This window comes from Habropoda laboriosa, unplaced genomic scaffold (genome assembly GCF_001263275.1).
Source record: "Habropoda laboriosa isolate 0110345459 unplaced genomic scaffold, ASM126327v1 scaffold257, whole genome shotgun sequence".
In the NCBI taxonomy this organism is placed as follows: domain Eukaryota; kingdom Metazoa; phylum Arthropoda; class Insecta; order Hymenoptera; family Apidae; genus Habropoda; species Habropoda laboriosa.
Genome location: NW_017100369.1, coordinates 88,266 through 111,310, shown reverse-complemented (window position 1 = coordinate 111,310; position 23,045 = coordinate 88,266). Strand labels below are relative to the sequence as shown.

The 23,045-nt window shown below is 41.7% G+C and overlaps 3 protein-coding genes across 3 annotated transcripts in view; 2 read left to right on the top strand and 1 right to left on the bottom strand.

Annotated features, from left to right (window-relative positions):
- Positions 1 to 23,045, bottom strand: part of LOC108574810 (angiotensin-converting enzyme) — a 65,149-nt gene that overhangs the window by 25,829 nt on the left and 16,275 nt on the right. The gene's annotated exons all lie outside the window — the stretch shown is intronic.
- LOC108574811 (repetitive proline-rich cell wall protein 2-like) lies at positions 6,214 to 8,347 on the top strand. The gene is made up of 2 exons (XM_017937456.1): positions 6,214 to 6,253; positions 6,700 to 8,347. The coding sequence occupies exons 1-2, from the start codon at positions 6,242 to 6,244 to the stop codon at positions 7,801 to 7,803; spliced, it is 1,116 nt and encodes a 371-aa protein (XP_017792945.1). The 5' UTR covers positions 6,214 to 6,241; the 3' UTR covers positions 7,804 to 8,347.
- On the top strand, positions 19,083 to 21,109 carry LOC108574769 (titin-like). The gene is given in 3 exon segments (XM_017937409.1): positions 19,083 to 19,130; positions 19,372 to 19,512; positions 19,868 to 21,109. Coding segments are annotated over 3 exon segments (1,431 nt in total).

The window sequence follows — 23,045 nt, the reverse complement described above, 5'->3', positions numbered from 1 at the left end:
GGCCGTTTCACCACGAGACTCCTCGTCGACAACGACCTTTACGTAATAAACCTGGAGGAATATCTTTCAACCGCTCGCGTTCGTCTACTTTCCATCGAAAAAGAGGCTGCGCGGTGTGTACCTGCGGCCTGGCCTCTCTTCAGGCATACTGTTACGACCGCGATCGCGAAAGTGAAAGAATGTCGCCCCCGGATGATCGAAGAGTTTCGTAACGGGCCGTAATTACGGGGACCGTTTTATGGCTGAAATTTCGGCTCGCTTTCGCATCACCGGTCTTCACTTTCGATATTTTCCTCGTTCCTGCTTGTTATACGCACGCAACGCCTTTTATTGTGCAACTTCACGTCTGTTACAGATTCGCGATTGCGCCGAAGCATTCTCGCTCTGGTTTGCGGCAATCTCTCGCTGGATTTTGTTAATTGACATTGCTCGATTATTGGGCGTGAGTGAAAATTAGCGGAGGAAATAGAGCGGTAATTTGTAGTTTCTTTTTTAACGGTGGTCGTTGATTAATTCTTTTTTCGTGGGTAGCAATTGTCGTGTGTTTCGTGTAATTATTCGGAATTGAGAGGATAATAGAATGTTAATGGATATTATTATTTGTTTGATTTATATTGCAATTTTTTCTGAGATCATTTTCGCCAATGAAAGATGAAACGACATTTTGTTACCTTTCCTTTAGAAATCCGTCTTTTTTTCAGGGAATATAAGTTTCACAGGTACAGATATCTTTAGGACTTCAATGTTTAACAACGGTGGGTGAAAATTAACGGAGGAAATAGAGTCGATTGGGACATGAATTACATCAAGTAATTTGCAATAACTTTTTTAACGGTGATCGTTGACTAATTTTTTTCGTGGAAATTGACCAATCGTCGTGTGTTTCGCGTAATCATTGGGAATTAAGAAGAAAACACAATGTTAATGTATAGTTTTGTATTAATAAATTTATGTTACAATTTCTTCTGAGATGATTTTGGCCAATAAAAGATGAAACGAAAAGATTTCCAATTTTTGTCCCTTTCTTTTTCGAAATCGTCGTTTTTCTCAACGAGTATAAGTTTCACAAGTACAGGTTTCTAGGACTTCAATGTTCATCAACGGTGAGTGAAAATTAACGGAGAAAATAGAGTCGGTCGAATTACATCCAAAATTTTTTCCTGGAAATTGACCAATTATCGTGTGTAGGTAATTCAGAATTAAGAAGAAAATACAATGTAAATTTGATTTATCTTTCAATTCTTTCTGCGACCATTTTGCCCAATAGAAGACGAAACGAACGTTTTCCAACAATCTCTGTCCCTTTTCTTTTAGAAATCGTCGTTTTTTCCAGGGAGTACAGGTTTCACCAAGTACAGATCTCCGCTTCCTGAACAATGTTAAACAGCAGATTGCAACAATTTCGTTCGAAGAACTTATCTCGAAGCCTTACGTCGCCGATTCGTATCGCCAGTTCGTTACAAACCTAACATTTTATGTAACTGATATAAATGTAGGTTTCTGTAAACGTCCTCGAACGGTGGACATTTAACGAGCACACTATTTCAACTTGCTATCCGCTTCCATCTATCTCTTCATTACACACGTGAGCCCGAGCTATACCATCAGATAACAATAAACCAGAGAGCCAAAACGATGATCCTAATCTCCCCGGTTCCTAGCAAACAAACCATCGATTTTCCATTGAATCAGGAGAAACGGGCCACCTATATACAACGTTGCATCCACTAAATTTACCAAAGTTCACTCTGGATTCTTCCTTGAAACTTGAAATTGAACGAAGACGAACTGGCAGATTTGATCGATCGACCTTTAAGATCATCCCACAACCAACAATCTCTCTCTCTCTTTCTCTATCCAAGTAAAAGAAAATCACTCTGATTGGAATTCAAGGAGACACGTCCATCTAGGCGAATCTCGAGGATCTGCGTGGTCGAATCTCTCCGTTCCACGATCGGAAATCTTCAACCGCGGATTCTTCTTCTTCGTTAAAACCGTTAGATAACAGTTTCACAGCGGCGGCCGTCAGGCAGATTACACTTTCGAATTATTGCGTAGAAATCGATTTGAGACTGTTTTCGAAAGGTGATCGAGAAACATAAACCTCGCCGTTGCCTCACACATCGTTTTACAAGTTTAAGAAAAAAAGAAGGATGAAAACGAAGCATCTCTATATTGGTCGTAAACGATTTATCATCGAGTATACTGGTCTAACTTGTGCATATTATACCCATTTATAAATAAATATCCCATCCACACTTTAGAAACGCGATCATCAATTTCCTTGATCGAATCCTAACGCACCACCTGTTACATAACGATCTAACGAGCGCGATCTCGTTCCATCGAGAGACCACCATAAACATCGATCGTATGTTATACGATTCCAATAAACGTAGGCTGGACAGTGTTTGTAGAAGAAAACGGAACCAGGGCTAGGAAAAGGAGAGGGAAATCGTGACGTAGGACCGCGTGTCTCATGAAAGGGAGCAACGGTTGCACCCACGAGATCGCAGCCAGATAAATCCTGACGAGGTGAGCACACGCTCACGCTGGCCTGCCACACGTAACGGGGCGTCGAGGTTGACCGAGAGAAGGAAGGACGAAAACGGAACGGAGAAAGGGAAGAGGATCGACGAGGGCTTGGGAGCGAGTGGTTGTTGCTGCACCGGCTGCGAGAGATCCTTGTGGATCGCTGACAGCCGTGTCCAGGCGGCGAAAATGAGGGAAAAAGAAAAGAGAAGAAAAGTGATATGAAATAATCGAAGGGGGCGACAGAGTTGTTGCGAAAAATTTCTTAAGGCATATCGAGTTTTAGCCGGTTTCGAAACGACGTCTGTCGATGATCGACACGAGAGATCCAGTTTGGTTTACGAGGATCGATGATGTGGTTTTAAGAGGGTTCGGATTTTTTGGGTTACCTGGTGGGGAGGTGAGAAAATAAATTTGCATTGTTGGAATTTTTATTAGTATGCAGTTTCAGTGGAATATCGTTCTTTCTTTACGAAGGAAGGAAATTTTGGGATGTTGGATCGAGTTGTTGTGGTTTCTGAGGGATTTTTAGGTCAGGTGGTGGGGAGTTGAGGAAATAAAACTTGCAGGATTGTTGGAATTTTTATTAAGTATGCAGTTTCAGTGGAATATTCTTTTTTTTCTGCTTCTTTTTAATGATCAAAGGAAATTTTGGGATGTTGGATCGAGTTGTTGTGGTTTCTGAGGGATTTTTAGGTCAGATGGTGGGGAGTTGAGGAAATAAACTTGCAGGATTGTTGGAATTTTTATTAAGTATGCAGTTTCAGTGGAATATTCTTTTTTTTTCTGCTTCTTTTTAATGATCAAAGGAAATTTTGGGATGTTGGATCGAGTTGTTGTGGTTTCTGAGGGATTTTTAAGTCAGGTGGTGGGGAGTTGAGGAAATAAACTTGCAGGATTGTTCGAATTTTTATTAAGTATGCAGTTTCAGTGGAATATTCTTTTTTTTTCTGCTTCTTTTTAATGAACAAAGGAAATTTTGGGATGTAGGATGGAGTTGTTGTGGTTTCTGAGGGATTTTTAGGTCAGGTGGTGGGGAGTTGAGGAAATAAACTTGCAGGATTGTTGGAATTTTTATTAAGTATGCAGTTTCAGTGGAATATCCTTTTTTTTTCATCAACGAAGGATATTTTAGGATGTTGGATGGATTTGTTGTGGTTTGTGTGGGATTTTTAGGTTATGAGGTGGAGACTTGAGGAAAAAAGCTTGCAGAATTGTTGGAATTATAATTAAATATGCAATTTCAATGCGATCTTCTTTTTTCTTTTCGAACGAAAGAAATTTTATGAAGTTAAACAGATTGGCTTAAGTTTGTGAGGGTTGAAAATGAGGAATTTTTAGGTTATGAACTGGAAATTTGAAACAGCGAACTTAGAGAATTGTTAGAATTTTAATTAAACATGTAATTTCAATAAAATATTGTTTTTTTTTATGCGAATTAATAAAATTTCACGACGTTAGATGCATTTTCTGTGGTTTCTAAGGATTAGAAATGAGGATTTTGAGGTTATGGTATGAACACCTGGAGAAACTTGGAGAATTCTTCTTTCATTTAGAATTTTAATTGAATCTCCAATTCAGACAAAATACTGCCTGCTGTATAAACTTAACAAGTTTAAGGGTGTTGTATAAATTGACAGAAATTAGGGATGAGAAATTTTTAAACCCTAAGGAAATTTTGTATTATAAAAGAAACTCATATTCCTCAATTAATAAAACTACCGTCAAATACCTAACTTTCCCTTTAAACATAAATAATATTCCAACAGTTACGAACGGCAGCCTAAAATTCCACGTATTACATATCCTACAATTAGCAGAATTACTCTGAGAACTTACGAGAGAGATACCTATTACAAGGCGCGTCGACATATCGGAATGCGAATTACGCGTAGTCGGAAGTTGAGAGGACGTTGCAGAGAAAGGACTGGTCGCTGGTGCAACATGTACACCAGATTTTTGTTTATGCGATATTTGGCACGTTACGTCACATATACTAGATCTTTTTATATCGAAAATTTCCACCGATCTTTTTCCTGTATAACGTCGAAAAATATCGATGAAATTATTTCGGTGGCGATGGAAAGGTACGGTGTTTGAACGAAACACCGCATGAAAATGAGTAAAAAGTAGCTCCTTCTTTTACGACCACTTTGGTCGGAAACAAACATGTTATGATGAAAAACTTGAAAATGAAGTTTCTACAAATGAAATATTACGCAAGAAAAATAACCAAGTACAGATCTACAAACAATTCAATTAGTACTTCCTAATACTTTTTTAATATTCTCTTGGCGAAAAATCTTAGAAGATACTTTAACCAACGAACGATCCTAATTACCCAAACCGGTCAATTTTAATTAGTTCCTAATACTTTTTATTAGGTCATCCCGTAAGTTCGTGCCGAATTTTATAATTTTCAACGAACCTCTAAATTTCATAAAAAAAATGTAAGAGCCTTCTCATTATCTGTTTTTCTTTTCTCTTTGTAAGACTTATGTCGTCGCTGCAGTATTTCCTTGGATTTTCATTTAAACATTTTTCGCTTGCGGCAAGAACTTTAACCTGATACTATTCTAATTTCCTCTTCACAAAAAACCTGCAAAGCCACTTTAACAGACGAATCATCGTAATTACTCAAACTACGCAAAATTTCAATTAGTACTTCCTAGTACTCTTCTAATTTCCCCTTCACAATAAAACCTCAGAAGCTTCTTTGACAAACGAATAATCCTAACTACTCAAAATTTCAATTAGTACTTCCTAGTACTTTTCTAATTTCCTCTTCACAATAAAACCTCAAAAGCTACTTTAACAAACAAACAATCCTAATTACCCAAACCACTCAAAATTTCGATTAGTACTTCCAAGTACTTTTCCAATTTCCTCTTCACAATAAAACCTCAAAAGCTACTTTGCGGGACGAATGATCCTAACTACTGAAAATACTCCAAATTTCGATTAGTACTTTTTAGTACTTTTCCAATTTCCTCTTCACAATAAAACCTCAAAAGCTACTTTGTGGGACGAATGATCCTAACTACTGAAAATACTCCAAATTTCATTAGTACTTTTTAGTACTTTTCCAATTTCCTCTTCACGAAAATTCTCAAAAGTTACTTTAACAAACGAACAATCCTACCTACCCAAACCACTCCAAATTTCAATTAGTACTTTCGTAATTTCCTCTTCACAATAATTACCGAAACGTACGATCAAAGAACCCAATCGTCTAACCTCGTTCACCGAGACAAATCAATCACTCACCAAGCATCCACCAAATATCCATCATCTTCGAAGAAAAAGGTTTTCCGGTGCCAGGTGAGATGTCGAGGGCACGACGAGACCGCTCTCGTCCACTCATCGGTTCATCCGCATAAACACCGAATAGAGGAACGTCACGACGCCAAGGCGAGAACAGTGGGGATCCCTTCGGACGAAGAAGAAAACGAAACTGTGTTGCCCAAGGAGAGGGACGTTTTGGCGAGGCGTGGGGAGGGAGGAGGCGAGTGGTGTGTGTCCCAAAGGGGAGTGGTAGCCGATCGTGGTCGTTCGACGCGAACAAAGAGGTGTAACGTGGGGGGTATAACGCCGCCGTTGGGCCCGGGTGGCGAAGGCGAAAGTATGCCGTGTATATAAGGCGACGAACCGCCGGCAATCAGCATCCAGTTCACTTCTGGACGCACCTGGACATATCTCGCGAGCAAAAATGAGAATCCTGGTACGTTTTCGACGGTAACCGAACGGTGTATCAACGATACATCGGCGAGAAATACTTCGGGTGAACTCTGCTACCTTTTTCCTTAATCGACACAAGTGGACGGACATCGAGATTACTTCAAAGTGAACAATTCAAATCGTTTACAAAGTTTCTATACAAACACACGCACTTCTCAGTGATTCGATTGTTTAAACAATAGCATCTAGTTTCTCTCGAGTTTCCCTTAAAATCCTCGAAAACTAGATCTCGGTCGTAGCCGAGGTGAAATCTTCTCCCTACGATCTAGAAACTGGAAATTGTGCGCTGTCCACGTGCTATCCGTTTTCAACCGGTTTCTCCATTTAAACGCTTTCGTTTTCCACGCTACCCGATATCCAAACTACACACGTCGTACACATACATGTACACACTAGCAACGTGTTTAACTAGTTCTTGTGGTTTTCCAGGTTTACGCGACAGCGATAGTCCTGCTGGCCTGCCTGGTCCGGGCGGAGGAAAGCAAGAAGGCTGAGGACGCTTCCGTGGAGGACAAGACCACGAAGAAGCAAGAGAAACGCGGCCTGTTGGGTCTCGGTTACGGGCACAGCTACGACGGCGGTTACGATATCGGCGGCGGTGTCCACGGAGGCCTCGAATTGAACGGCGGTTACAACGGTTACCACGGCGGATACGGCGTATACGGCGGATACGGCGGATACGGCGGACACCAGCTGCTCGAAGGTGGACACGAGCACGTGAAGACCGTGACAGTTGTCAAGAATGTGCCTGTTCCGTATCCAGTTGAGAAACACGTGCCTTATCCAGTGGAGAAACAAGTACCGTATCCGGTGAAGGTCCCAGTACCACAGCCCTACCCAGTAGAGAAGCCCTATCCGGTCAAGGTTCTCGTCAAGGTCCCCGTACACATACCGCAGCCCTACCCAGTGGAGAAGAAGGTTCCCTATCCGGTTCACGTGCCCGTCGATCGTCCATACCCCGTCAAAGTTTTGGTACCGCAGCCTTATCCGGTGGAGAAACAAGTACCGTATCCGGTGAAGGTACCAGTACCACAGCCCTACCCCGTCGAGAAACCGGTACCAGTGCCGGTAAAAGTACCAGTCCACATACCGTATCCGGTCGAGAAGATCGTCCAAGTGAAGGTCCCTGTCGATCGTCCAATTCACGTGCCCGTGCCAAAACCATACCCAGTGCACATCGAGAAGCACATACCCTATCCAGTGGAGAGACCAGTGCCAGTTCCAGTAAAAGTACCAGTCGACAGACCGTATCCAGTACCGGTGGAGAAGCCAGTCCCTGTTGCCGTGAAGATACCAGTACCGCAACCCTATCCAGTCGAGAAGCCTGTACCTTATCCAGTGGAGAGGCCTGTGCCGTACGAGGTTAAGATCCCGGTAGACAGACCTTATCCAGTACATATAGAGAAACCGGTGCCTTATGCAGTGGAGAAGCCAGTTCCTGTACCGGTCAAAGTGCCGGTACCCGTACCGATACACCATCACGATATCGGTTACAGCAACGACTGGGCGGGAAATCATCATGGTTACCATTAAACTACTCGCCGTAGCGCTTGGTTTGACATAACGAAAGTCTAATTGATAAGGCGACCATCGAAGAAGAAGAAGAAAAAACCGCGACACGGAACACATACATACACACACACACACACGTACCAGGTCTATTTTACTTTTTTGTTTCTTTCTTATTGGGTAAAAACACAATCGCAATCAGGGGAGGAGGAGAAGAGTTATCGAAGAGGAATAGGACGGTGTTTCTCTGTGGCACGCGTCGATTGAACAACGCGTAATTGCAAAAACAGAAGAAAAGAAGCAGACAAAAATAAGAACGAAAGTTTTTCTCCTTCTTGCGAGTACCTGGATCGAAACCGGGGGAGGGAGGAGGACTTCCGGTAACGAAGGAAGAGGCCTCAGCGGGCCCATCCCCCTCCGAGGTCGATCGTTATCGAAGACGCGCGCCACATCGCTGTGAACAAGGATAACACGGAGAAGGAAATTTTTTTGTATAGTTTTCCACACGAAGACCGTCTCTAGCCTTTTGATCTTTTTTTCTTGTGTCTTTTTTTTTTTAGTGATCTTCGCCCGGAAAATCTGCTCGCTTTACCTTCTTCTTTTTTTCTTTCTTTCTTCTACCGTCATAGCAGAATATCATGTATTTTTGTACGAGTTATAAATATTAATTACTGTAAAGAATTAGACGACTGTGTTCTTTGTCAACGACCTGTCCCTTCGTGAATCCAATTTTTCCAACTATCACGATTACGATTAATTTTTGCAGTGATTTCTTATCGTCATCGTGAAGAAGCCCGTGTCCTACGATTGCAATCATTCCAAAGTTTCCTAATTATCAACATTATCATTAACCCGAATTTTCCTAATTACCAAGATTATCGATGTGAACATCATTTTTACAGCGATTTTCTATCGTCGCAGCGAAGAAGCCTGTGTCCCATGATTGTAATCAATGCAATTTTCCCAACAATCACGATTGTAATCAACGAAATTTTTTTCAGGATATGAAAATAATTTTCACATTGAGATTCTTTTATCGTCACCGTCGTGAAGCCTGTGTTCTATATATGTATATACAATCACGATTACAGTCGATGAAAACTTTTTTCAGGATGTGAAAATAATTTTCCTACGGGTATGTCATTTTTCCAAGAATGTTTCGAATAGTTTTTCCTCGAAACCACAGCGTTGGTAGGAAGTTGTGTTACGATCGAGTGCTCGCTTTCCCCGGGAATTCACTTAACGAAGAGGAGAGACATATGATAATCTCGTAAGAATTAGTCGATTTCACTTTCGAATTGGAAATTTTCTTTAAACGATGCCTGCTATTCGTTGATGCGTGCCGGTGTACTTAGAATTCCTCCTCTTCTAACAGCACACACACACGGAGGTAGCAGAGAGAGAGAGAGAGAGAAGCGACCCAGTTTAGTGGGTGCCAACTTGTCCCTGCCAAATCGATGCTCTTGATCGCCCCTCACCGTCCACGTGTCCTCGTAATTTGCACCGGCGTGCAGGCACACACCACCTCGTCGCCTCTTTTCAAACCCGCCCTCCCAACCTTTTCAATGGAAAAAACTGGCGAGAACTCGCCGAAGAACGTTTCTCACCGATCTATACCGGGTGTATTATAGGCTATTTTTCTCTTCTCTCTCTCTGTCTCTGTCTCTCGCTTTCTGCCGGTGGATTTCTAGTTGAGATTCTTCGGTCGAGTTTTTCCTTGCGGGTGGGTGTGTGTTCCACGGTATCGGGAGGGAAAGCGATTATCGAGGAGGAAAGGAAGTTCGACGGTGGAAGAACCACCGGAAGCTTTAGCAACGACTCGCCAAGGCAGCCTTCAATTACCTTCGTTGCGCGTTTATTGAGCAATACCGCCGATGGATTCTTTCGGTGTACGTCATTTCAGCGTACGATTTTCTATTTTAATAGTAACGATAATAACAGGAGGATGTGAAGAGGAACATTGAATCGTTGGAGGAGAGTGCAATTACTGGAGAACGGAAAATTCGGCGACACTTTAATTGACGCAAATTGACGAATGGATAACAGAGAAGGTTAATGCGTGAAACGAAACATTGATTAACGAATTAATACGTTAGCTGTCGAACCAGTTGCAGGTGAATGGATGTTCGAGATAGCTGAAATGATTTCGTTGGGAAAATTAACCCTTTGCTTTGTGACATCGAGCCAAAATTCTGGCACAGGAAGGGTTATAGTAGTAAGAGAAAATAATATTTCAAATAATCAAATAATTTATTATTTAATCTCCAATTAATACTATTAATTCTAAGTTTAGTTTAAAAGTTTTTTTTAGTGTAAAAGACTCACGAGTCAAGAGGTGAACAGTATAAAATTGAACTCTCGACATCTCTTAGAAAGATAAATGCGGAATGATGAATCCTCGTAAAAGTTCAACCAAAATCTTTCTTTTCTTATTCGACAAAAGTCGCAAGTGAGGAGGATAATAATATAAAATTGAACGACGAAGATGGTGTATACCAATAACACAGTAGAGAATTAAAAGTCTACCCTATTGAAAGCGTGTTAAGTGAAGAGAAAAAAAATTGTCCACCGAGTGGAAATAGTGGAAGAATAGAACGAAGTGCACGATGCGGCACGACGTCTACTTATTTAATTAGGCTTGAATCGCGCACGTGGCCCGTAGTTGGTCGGAATCTTCAATTAGAATGATTAGGCAGGAACGTTGTTCTTGGTCTGGGGGCGTTCAAGCGAGTCGAGGGATCGCAGCTCGGACTTATTTAATTCGTCCACGGTTAAGTTCCGCGCTTCGACCCACTTCTCGACCCTGCCCAAGCCGTTTGCCACTTGACTCACGAACGCCAAGCCAGCCTGCCTCTTGTGCTCGTCCAGCCGATTCTTACGCAACCGGATCGCACGCGACTTGGAGCGAGGCTGAAAGTGAGAGAGACCTCCCTTCGAACCGGAGGATCCGTCATGGGAGAGAGGCTCGCGCCTTTGTGCCTGTCTGCACAGGACTGTCCCTTTCCCCTTACGCCAATCTCCCGCGGCTGTTGGAATCTTTCTGGCTTTGGCTCGATCGTGGTTATTTTTTAGAATTTCAAGTTTCTCAGGGTAATTAGGGTTTCGAGGATTCTGGTTGGTAGTTCATTTTCTGCGATTTTTGGGCCAAGTTTTGTGTGTTAGGGGCTTGCGAGTCTCTGGTGCAATGAAATTTGGCGAAATTTGGGAATTTGGATAGGTTTGTGTCACTTCAGTTCATTTTCTGCGATTTTTGGGCCAAGTTTTGTGTGTTAGGGGCTTGCGAGTCTCTGGTGCATTGAAATTTGGCGAAATTTGGGAATTTGGATAGGTTTGTGTCACTTCTTGAAAAAATTTTGTTTGACAATCAATTTTCTGGGATTTTTGGACTAAACTTTGGGACCACTTATGAAAATTTGTGTCTTAGAATTTTTTAAGTCCCTGGTGCAATGAAATTTGGCGAAATTTAGGAATTTAGCTAAGTTCGTGTCACTTTTTGAAAAAATTCTGTTTGACAATCAATTTTCTGGGATTTTTGGACTAAACTTTGGGACCACTTATGAAAATTTGTGACTTAGAATTTCTTAAGTCCCTGGTGCAATGAAATTTGGCGAAATTTGGAAATTTAGTAATTAAATTATGAAATTTGGCTAGGTTCGTACCATTTTTCGAAAAATTCTGCTTAATAATTAATCTCCTATGAGTTAAGATGCACACTGGGTTGCCAAAAGTTTGAGACCACATGTCAATTTATGCCAAAATGCGGCAATTATATTACAGAATTAACGATCGGTAGTAATTCACTTCGATTTGAGTACTAAAAAATCGAACAAAGGTTTCCCAAGTTTTTCTAACTTTTTCCTGAAAATTCTTATACTTTTTAGTAATGCACACTGGCTTCAAACTTCTGTATAACAGTGCATATCAAAGCTTTTGGAACTCGGAGTTTCTGAGGATTCTTTACTTTTTCATCAGTTTCAGTTCTACGTTCCTCGAGTTAAATTCGAATTACCGCGGCGTTCTCCGTGTCTATGCGCCACTTTCACGAACACTCTAGCTGAACAAGCGTCGATAAAAAGGCTGCCCTATATTTGCAGCAACTGGTACATTCACCGTAACACTCTGAAAACCAAATTCTCCAAAAGAAGCAAACAATCCAAACGAATTTATTTCTCGAATCGAAACTCCGTTACACAATATCCTCGAAATAATTAGATAACTCTGTTATCGCGTAATAAAATTGCCGCAATATAATCCACTGTGGGAAATAATATCGACAGCGGTTACAGCAGTTTATCTAAAGTGAACGAGGCTGAATAATTCGATAAATCACATAATGACGCGAACCCAATTCGAGATAAATGACGCCATGGCCTGGAATTCAAATTCGAGTGTTTCTAATGGGATTTTAACCGAGAGAAAAACGCTCTTAATTAATCTTCACCGATGCACGCTGTGCAAACTACTCTTTTCTTCTTCTTCTTCTTTTAATAGTTGATCAACATGCACATGTTGAAAGCGAAGATAAGAGATTATGCTAACGAGGTTGTGCATATAATTAAGAGGGAGTTTTTTTTTTCAAATCGAGAGATCGTTGTTTCGCTATTGAGACACGATTTGAGAAACGCATCGCGTGCCTCTTGGACAATTGCTCAAGCGATAATCCATGAAACGAGCATAATTAACGCGATACCTTGAGCTTTCAGTGTTTATTAATCGTCAGAGAGACTTGTTGGTTAACAGCCTCCGGTGATCGCAACATTTTTACTGTTGCCTTTTACGAAGCTTGTCAAATGAACCGTGGAGATTGGTGTAAAATTGACGGAGGAACGAAAATTACTTCCTTTGAACCTACTGGCCTCAATAGAGCAGCTGATATTATCTTATCAAGGGTAAGGAGAAAGTGATTTGCATATTAAGTTAGTAGCTCGGTTGATTAGCCTTTGCATTGTAATCTAAAGGGCGTGAGTTCGAATCCTGGCTTCCCATGGATTTGCGAGGAAATTTCTCGATAAGTCGTTCTTTCCTCTGATCGTTTAAATATTACAGACGGTCTTCCAAATTAAAAAATGTAAGAAAATATATTTCTGTAGTGAAAAGGTATAAATTTCTTAAAAAGTTTGAAAATCAAATTAAATTTGAAGAGCTTGGAATATTTAAATTTAAAAATCGATTTCTGTCATAAAAAAATAATACAAATTCTCTAAAAAGTTTGAAAATCAAATTAAATTCGAAGAGCTTGGAATATTTAAATTTGAAAATCGATTTCCGGAATAAAATTCGCAACAAGTTGAAAAATTAAGTTAAATTCGAAGAATTCACGAATGAAATTTACAAAAATTATAGAAACAAATTTTCCTTCTCAAAACGCACTCTAAAGTAACGCTCGGACAATTTTCACCAGTACAAAAATAGCGAATAAAACTTCTCCAGAAAAATAGTCTTCTTCTTAACGCGTCTGTTGCAGGTTCGTGCAAAAAGATTAGCATGCTTAATAACATTCAAACTCTCAAACAAGATGTCTGGCTATTGGAGGATAAAAAATGGCGCACCAAAGAGGCAAATGGGATTATAAGGTGTTCACGGTCTCGTAATCATCGCGTGTTCGACGTGAAATCGCGGCAAAACGATCTCAGTTAACGCCAGTCCTGTTTTCTCTGCGGTTAATGCTCGGGAGACACCAACGATTACGTGTATCTTCGTGAACTGTCCACTGGATTCGCGATTACGCCCGTAATGGCGACCCACGGGCGTGAAAGTCCTCCACGGTTCCTCATCCGTGTCTTTCCAGTTCATTTCCGGATGACCATAAATGTTACCTTTTAAACACTACTTGAGATATTCAGTTCCTTTACTTGGACACGCTCGATTCACCTCTCGTTAGCGCCGCACACATGGTGCCTCGGTCTGTTATCTGAAACCCTCGTTAATTATTCCAATTAATTCTGGAATTCTTGGGAATAAAAATTTGTCACTTCCTTAGTAATTCTGGAGATAGAAATTTAGATAAAAATTGTTTAGATATTTTAAAATACCGATAAAGTTAACATGACAAAATTATAATTATTTCTGACTCGCAAAGAACCATTTTGAAGTGATACTCTACGAATAATCGATGAAACTTTGGTAGTATTTTTAAATAAAATTTGAACAAAAGAAAAGGTACACTAAATTTAATTTTCCTAAATTCATAACTAAATCTTTCTTAAATTTAAAGAAATGCCTTAGATCCCTCGATCACGTTTAAATAAAATCCTAGCAAAAAAGAAGATAGCTATAGCAAATTTAATTTTTCGAAATTCGTAAGAAAATTTTGCCGAAATTTAAAGGGATACCTTAGATCCCTCCATCACGTTTAAATAAAATCCTAGCAAAAAAGAAGATAGCTATAGCAAATTTAATTTTTCGAAATTCGTAAGAAAATTTTGCCGAAATTTAAAGGGACACCTTAGATCCCTCGATCATTTTCAAAGAAAATTCAAAGAAAAAAGGAAGGTGTACCAAATACCTAGATCCTTCGATCGTTCGCTTTCGATGCACGCGTGATTCGAATTCCAGCCGCGACGATTTTCAAGGCCACGGTCTCCTGGAAAAACTATCGTCGCAAAAGGCGTGAAAGATCTAGCAAACGAAACGTGTTCGTCTCTTGGTCGAGTGTCGCTCCCTTTACGGTGCCCCACGATTCCATCCGTTCGATCTCTACACAACAAACCTAAGTTCCTCTAACGAGCATAGTCTAGGTCAGTACACATGCTGCACGAAGATGAGTTTCACTCTCGACAAGAGATGCGAAAGCGAACGCGTCCCACCTTGCTGGATCCGTCGATCGCGTGCAAAACCTGGATCGACGGATGTGAAACGCTAGGTATATAAAAGCTAGGAAATCCAGGCGACTGATTTACTTGTATTTAGTCTGGATCACGCGCCGTAGGATCTTAGAAAAATGGGTTACACGGTACGTTACAAGTGTCGCAAAAAACATTCTAAGTAGAGTTAAATTCAGCGCGACAGTGTTGCAAAGTGAATCACCGAAGCAGACTGACCTCTAATTTACTTTACAGAGAAGCGCAGCAATCTTGCTGATTCTCTTCGTCGCGACGTCGTCCAGTTACCCTACGAACCAAACTAAACCGTCAATATCCCAAAAGAATGATCAAACAACATGCACCAGGCCTCAAAGGTACCTCAGACAGGAACGAACCTATCGCACCACGGACGCGAAACAAAGAACAACCTCCGAAGACAGGAACCAAGGATCAAAATCAGGGAATTCAGCTGTGAAACGCTGTACGTACCTTAAGGTATCCAAAATATACCGAAACTAACGATGAAACAAACTTATTACAGACGATCCTCATAACCAATACTTAGACGACCATCCAGAAGCAGAGCACCTCGAAGAAATCGTGATGAACAGTTCCTCCGTGGAAGATGAAGGAGAAAGCTACATAGGAGATCAAGACACGGAGCAGGTCCTCGATAAAATCCCCCACGAGGGTCAAGTTCTAGGCCACGACATCCACGAGGACGTGCACAAGATGATCACAGTGATAAAAAAGGTGGCGGTACCTTATCCAGTCGAGAAAACCATTCGTTACCCAGTGATCAAGAAGATTCCCTATCCTGTCAAGGTAGCAGTACCTCAACCTTACCCAGTCGAGAAGAAAATTCCCTATCCGGTGAAAGTTTACGTCAAGGTACCTATAAAAATCCCGAAACCCGTAGCAGTGATCAAAGAGGTACCTTATCCGGTTCAGGTACCGGTGGATCGTCCTGTACCAGTGAAAGTCTACGTACCAGATCCTTATCCAGTTGAAAAAAAGGTTCACTACGAGGTTAAGGTACCAGTACCTGAACCGTTCCCTATAGAAAGAAGGATACCGGTGGCTGTCAAGGTACCAGTGCACGTACCTCAACCTTATCCAGTGGAGAAGGTGGTCCATTATCCGGTGAAAATCGAGGTGGAGCAACCTATACCGGTACCGGTACCTAAACCTTATCCCGTACCTGTGTCCAAGCCTGTTCCCTATCCTGTCGAGAAGCCAGTGCCTGTTCCAGTTCACGTGGAGGTACCTAGACTGGTACCTGTACCGGTCGATAAACCGGTTCCTGTGAAGGTGAAGGTCCCGGTACCTGTACCTTATCCTGTGGAGAAGGAGGTACCGTATCCTGTGGAGAAACCGGTACCTGTACCGGTGAAGGTGCCGGTTGATAGACCGGTACCTGTGCACGTGGCGAAACCTGTGGCTTATCCTGTGGCGAAACCGGTACCCTACCCCGTTAAGGTGCCTGTACTGGTACCTGACGAGGAGGAGGAGGGGGAATTGGAGCTTGATCTAGGGCAGCAGGACTGGAGACGATGAGGGAACCAGAGGGATGGCGGAATTTTTCTTGGAATGTGGTTCGAGGAGATTTTTCTTTGGAAAGTGGATTAGGGGTTTTATGAGTAAATGGAGGAGGGAGAGTGAGGGAAAATGTAGAGGGCGCCGGAGTACCTTGTTCGATTCTCTTTGGATCTCTGAAATTTTTTTTTTGCCAACTACTGTGTGAGGTCTATGAACACTTTTTAAGGTTTTTTTTTTTAATTAACTATGTCAGCAAGAACGAGGAAAAATATAGAGGGCGCGGTGGTGTTGTGTGCAGAGTTTCAGCTTGGATTTTTTCGGTCTCTCAAATATTTTTTCGGTTCCTTCAATATGAAAATTTTTTAGAAGAAGAAGAGGTAAATAACTAAGAGTAAAGTTCAAGATTCAAGGTTTCTCGTGAAAAATTGTCGAGTAGAGTGGAGATAGCGCTCTGTGTGAGGACATTTCTAAGGGTACCTGCCGATAGTTGCTCTCAAGAGTACTCTCGATACTCTGTACACTGATAAATTTCACTCTCGAGAGTAACTCGCGATAGCTTTACCCTCAAACGAGCGAAGTGTAACTTCGTACTCGTAAAAGAGAGCCACAGAGTCTACGTCTACGTAAACCAACTTAGCCACCATACTTTTAAAAAAACGTTCAACAGTGACCTACATAGATGCAGTGTACCTTTACTTTCCGGACAAACCCCATTTCCTGTGAAATGCAACGGTTTGTAGATTCAGGGATCATCGAGCTACTCTAATGTTTCTCTCCACAGACAACAGGTGCTTTTATATTTGTCAGAGTTTGTTAACGTTTTCTGTAGTACGTAGATGTTCCCCCTTTTCCATATCAGAAAATTAAGTGTTGCTTATGATAATAAAAAACGAGGTAACCTTCGAATGCGCTACTTCAAGAAGATTTTAACCCTTCGCGCTCAGACTTTTCCTCTAATAAATCTCACAGCAACTCGGACTTTTTTTTTACTACGGACATTATCTCTTTTTGCGTTCTTCATCATTGAAAGCACACTTTGAGTGCTTGAAGGAGTCACTTCGAGTGCAAAGGGTTAATTAGAATAGGTATCTAGAGGTTCTTTAACGATTTTTTACACTTTTCACACGGCTAACGCCATCTTTCTCGAACACTGCAGCTTGCAACGAAGCATATTTCGTTGAGAACTGCATCGAACCGCAACGAGTATCGACTGCACAGTTTCTATTGTAGTACATGCGCATTCCGCGAGAGGTTGTACGTTGTAGAAATAAACGAATTTTATATAAACATTTGCTAGTAATTTCTCCTTAATTAATTCCCTGTCCTACCGATTAAGACAAAATGACCAATTTCCAATTCTGGTCTGGTGTCACTTTGGAAAATAAAATGTAGGTCGAGTCCTTGTAGAGCAATTTAGATCAACGACATTTCTTCTCTCCGCGAACACAGCGAAATCTAGAAATAGTTTTCATTCGAGTCACGCGCGCTTTCGCTTCCGCGTAATTGCACCGATGTCTCGTGCGGTAATTGATTCATGCCGCGACATAACCCGCAACCTTGATCGAGACTTTCCACATAATCGATATTAGCGCGAGCCGCTTGAAGATGACTTAATTGAAAAGTAACGAACGCGGTGCCGCGTGAATCGAAAGAATTAGCCGCCTCGGAGCGGGAGTGGTCGTTCGCAAAATCTCGTTGAATCGCAATTTCTTGTGACTTTTATAAAAGTAACGAGCCAATATTAAATAATGATAATTTTTATTTAACTGAAACTTCCTGAAAGTAATAAATTATAATAATATTAGACAGTGATAATTTTAATTTTACTCAAGCTTTATAAAAATGATAAATTAATATCAGATAATGATAATTTTTACTTCATTCAAATAGTAAACTATAGTAATTCTTATTTCAGACAACGATAACTTCACAAAAACAATAAACAGGCATCAGACAACGATAACTTCAATTTCACTTCAGTTTCAATTTCCAAAAAAGGCCATCCGAAGTGTCTCGCTCCAAAGTTGCAACCAGTTGCAGCTTTCCACCTTTTCTCCCCTGTTCTTCGAAAAATCTTCACTTTTCCACAATGCGCATTTTCAACTCTTCGCATTTTCGAATTCACGTGCGAAAAGGGTATCGATTCGTGTTCAAACGTTTCTAGTTGGATTATCGGAGACGTAGGAAGAAAGCTACGTGTTTAAAATGGAAAGACCGCCGGTGGAGAACTTTTATACCGGTTACAGTTTCACTCGAGAAACTCGATGACTTTTGTGATCGGTGAAGAGAGCCAGAGAGGAGACGGTAAGAAAGAAGTGAAATAAAGGTACGTGAGGAGACTGAAGAAACAAATTCCCGTTCGTTTTATATGTAATAAATCCTAGGAATATTATCTGTTGCGAAAGGGATGAAGTAAAAAAGAAAAGGGATATATGGGGTTCATAATTTCGTTTATTCGCGAATGGAAGAATGGAAAAAGGCGACTTCACGATGGCGCCAGGGTTTTACGATTATCCATAGAAAGTAGCCATTCTCGCTTTCATCCTGTTAAACGTAAATATTGAGATTAATGAAGCAGAACCTTAAATACGTTCTTTCATAATTCTCCAACATTTTTATTCTACTTCTGATTTCCTAGAACCTTCGAATATTCAACTGTGAAAATTTCCCTCCGCGTTAAATTTTCTGGAAATTATTCAAACGCAATCACCGACATTTTCATTCCATTATCTAATTTCCCAGAAATTTCCTTCGAATATTCAACTAGAAAAATTTCCCTCCATATTAAATTTTCGTCGAATTTTCTGAAAATTATTCTAACGTAATCACTAACATTTTCATTCCACTTCTACTTTTCTAGAAATTTCCTTGGAATATTTAACTACAAAAATTTCCCTCCACACTAAACTTTCGTCGAATTTTCTAAAAATCGTTCAAACACAACCTGTCCCGTCAGCATAAATGTCAATATCAGCGACCAGCAAGAAACATCTGTGCACAATTGAGAAGGTACTAAAATTATCCGTAAATTTTCAGCGAGCAAGATTGCTCAACCGAGCAACGATCTCTCACATTCGCTTCCGTGACGATAATTCAGCCAAGAGTTATTCTAAAATTTCTTCTCAGCTGAATAAAACCACGTTTTACGAGCCTGCCACACGCTTCCGCGCTGTTTAGGACCCGATCAAACCCAGACCCAATTTCCCTGGAAAAAGCGTGGACCGTTTAACCGTGGATAATTGTCGCGAAGCGAGGTCGTTGCAAGTCTATAAAGGTTCAGTTGGACGGAAAGTCGGGCGAAAGTCGTCCACCGTGTATAAATAATAGCGGAGCAGCATTCGTTTGGATTCAGTGCATCTTGATCTACCGACACAGTGAAGAACTATAGCTTGTAAAGAACACATCGGTTCGCCACTTGTCAACCTTTCTTCCATCATTCGCGATCAGTACCAGTGTAATCGACGAAACGAGAAAAGAATTACTTTCTAACACCTTTGATCCACCTTTCGTAACTTTTCAATACCGAAATGTCAGATAAGATTTATGGCCTGGTTAATTGCTGATGGTATTCCGTTTCTTCTTCCTCCTCGAATTTCTCTTCAGGAGTGAAAGTATATACGTGTACTGTAAAGTTCAAGGGTTCTCAGTTTCCCACTTGTTCTCTCTCTCTCTCTCTCTCTGTGCGTGTTTTTTCCGCACACAAAAATATGGAAAGTCGAGGAACTTATGTGATCTCCTTCGCGAAGGAGAAAAGTGTCATCGCGTTGATATGCTTCTCCATGGTCCTCGCCTGTTCCGCCACTCGAAAAGAGGACTTGGAGCGAGCCGCGGAGCTAGCAGTGGAAAAGGTAGCAGAGAGGGTAGCAGAGAGAGCAGTGGAGAAGGCTTTGGAGAGTGGAAACACGACGACGGAATCGAAAACAGTTCGAGAATCCTACTCGAGCGTCAGAAAAGTACCTCATCGCGAGGATCCCACCTACGACGGTCGTTTGTCGTCGATGGAAGACGAGAGTGACCAAGAAGGCGATCCAGAAAACTGGCCCAGGTACTCGAAGAGATTTGAATCCAGGTCGTTCAAAGATTGGCCGAGAAGATTCCTCAACACCGGCTGGAGAAGGATCCCAAGAAGCGAGCTACCCGCAGGAACGAATCTCTGGCAGAGACGAAAGGTGGTGACCATCGAGAAAAAGATACCGGTGCCTGTGACAATCGAGAACAGAGTACCTTACACTGTCTACAAACACGTCCCGTACGAAGTGAAGGTACCGGTACCTCAACCGTACACGGTCGAGAAGAGGGTACCTTATCCGGTCCGAGTGTTCGTGAACGTACCGGTCGAGGTACCTGAACCGTACACAGTCGAGAAGAAAGTACCTTACGAGGTGAAGGTGGATCGGCCGGTACCTTACAAAGTCGAGGTACCGGTACCACAGCCGTACACAGTCGAGAAAAAGATACCTGTCGAGGTAAAAGTGCTGGTACCTCAACCGTACACCATCGATAAAGCAGTTCCCTATGAGGTGAAGGTACCTATTAAGGTACCAACGCCGTACGGGGTGGAGAAACGGGTACCTGTACCGGTCAAAGTTTTCGTCAACAAACCGTACCCGGTTGCAGTACCTAAACCGTACCCAGTGGAGGTCGGCAAACCTTATCCGGTACCTGTTGCGAGGCAGTATCCTGTCGAGGTTAAGGTACCTGTTGACGCACCGTATCCGGTACCGATAGAGAGGCCTGTACCTGTGGCTGTAAAGATACCTGGACCTGAACCGTATTCTGTGGAGAAGACGATCGAAGCGGAGGTGAAAAAACCTTACGCTTTGTCTGTCAAAGCGGATGTTGACAAACCGTTTCCCCATTGGATTCAGGTACCTGTCGCGGAGAATCTCGATTGGAACGGAGGTGAATCTTACGGGATGGTGGACAGGGGGGATTCGAGCGAGAATAAGACGACTGTAGAAGTTGACGATAAGAGTAAAAATGGATGAATGGTTTTTCGTGGAAGTTGTTGATCGAGGATGTTGTTGTGTACCTATTGTTGATTGTTTTTTTTTTTTTTTTTGTTATTTATTGCGAAATTCCGGCATAGTTTGATTCCTCCAGAGGCAAAGATGTTTGGGATTGTTAAGTAGCGCGGCAATTGCGTTGATTTTTCTGTTTTATGGAAATAAAGACGTGCAAACGTAACAGATTGTTCTTCGTCTCTGTTGTTTCTTCTTTACCTTTCTCAGGATGTTTTTCCGCGATTCGATGAATTTCTCGCCGGATAATCGAGCGCCGGTGTGCGAGTTTCCCACGGAAAACTGGCGAATATCGCGGTTGATACGCGCGCGGCTCTACCCGATTCTTTCCGTGGAAACTCGTTTGTTAATACTCCACCTGTGAATTCTTCGAATGTACGCAATGCTAGGATCGCGTAAACCTCAGTTATGCGGTTTTCACTGTACGAAACGGAGTAGCGAGATCGTGGAAAGATTATCCGAGGATCGTCTATCGTAAAATGCTACTTAATTTCTCTCGCGATTCGTGATTTGTTGTACATAAATTCACCACCTATCCTGAATCATCAAATCAGGTTTCTATCTAATACAAGACGTTTCGCAAATTTTCTAAATTTCATCAACGCGTTGTACAATTAACAATTAGTTGAAAATATCACGTGGACACAGGTGAATGAATAAAATTACGACGAAGAATAAGATCGTCGATCCTGTTTCTTCCATTCCCTCCCTCAATTTTACCGTAAATTTTCCTAAAAGAATTTCCTTCTCCGTTTCATTCACGAACAGAATCCACCGACGAGGTTTCAACAACACAGAACAAAACTTCTACCGTGATTTATTGAAAGAGAAGAATCAGAAAACGTTTCACTTACAACCTATCAACAGTATCATCTATCCCCCTCGCCATTTCACTTTCAAGACCACGTAATTGATGCCTAAACTCGCGATTAAAAGGCTCTCCGCATCGCATACTGTTCCACCAGCTTCCTCCTCCCGTCCCGCCACGTTTTCTTCCAGCATTTTGCCCCGGAATCGCAAGACCTGCGTCACGGAAACCAGCGGAATTATTCGGTAAGACGAGAGAGTAGCCCTCTCCTAAATCCGCGGCGTAACGCAATTAACGTTCATCGACGCGTTGCAACTACTGTGCCTCGAGATCTACACGATCGATCTCGGTGTAGTTTCATCCAAGTGGTTACTACCGACATGTAGGATCGTATGTCCAGTTTCCCTCTCTCCGCGTACACACACACTCGCTCTCCCTCTTTCACCGGTTCACGTTTTCTTCGTTTTCTTCTTCTTCGCCTTTTCATTCGTTCACCCTTCCACCGAGATTCTCTTCCTTCCTCAGGCTCTCTTCGTCCGACCAAAGGACCCCGTCGCGGACCAGAAGACTCGACAGTCGCGCGTCCTTCCGTGGGGACCGGATGCGGAGGGGGCAGTAGTCCTGACGAGAAACTTCGAAATGTGGAAGTGGACGGGTGAGAAGGAGGGGAATCGTTGCGCTCCTCGAGCTAAGGTGGAGAGGATCGGGGAGGACGAACGCGAATTCGCCAAGGCAACGGCGTAGAAGGGACTGTTTTTTTCTAGATTTTTGTTATCTTTCGAGATATCGGATTGTACACGAGATTGTAGGTTATTTTGTATTTTTGAATGCTGATTTTCTTAGGCGATTTTGTGTCGAAACTCTGCAGTCGTGTTTATTGTGAAATAAAAAAAGTTCGTCGTATTTTTCAACACTGATTCTCTTAAGTAATTTCGTGTTGGAGATTTTGAGGAAACTTTAGTCGTGTTTATGGTAAAATAAAAAAAATTGTCGTATTTTTGAACACTGATTCTCTTAGGCAATTTTAGGTTTGAGATTTCGAGGGACTTTTAGACTCATTTATCGCGAAACAGAATAATTTTGCGAATTTTTCAG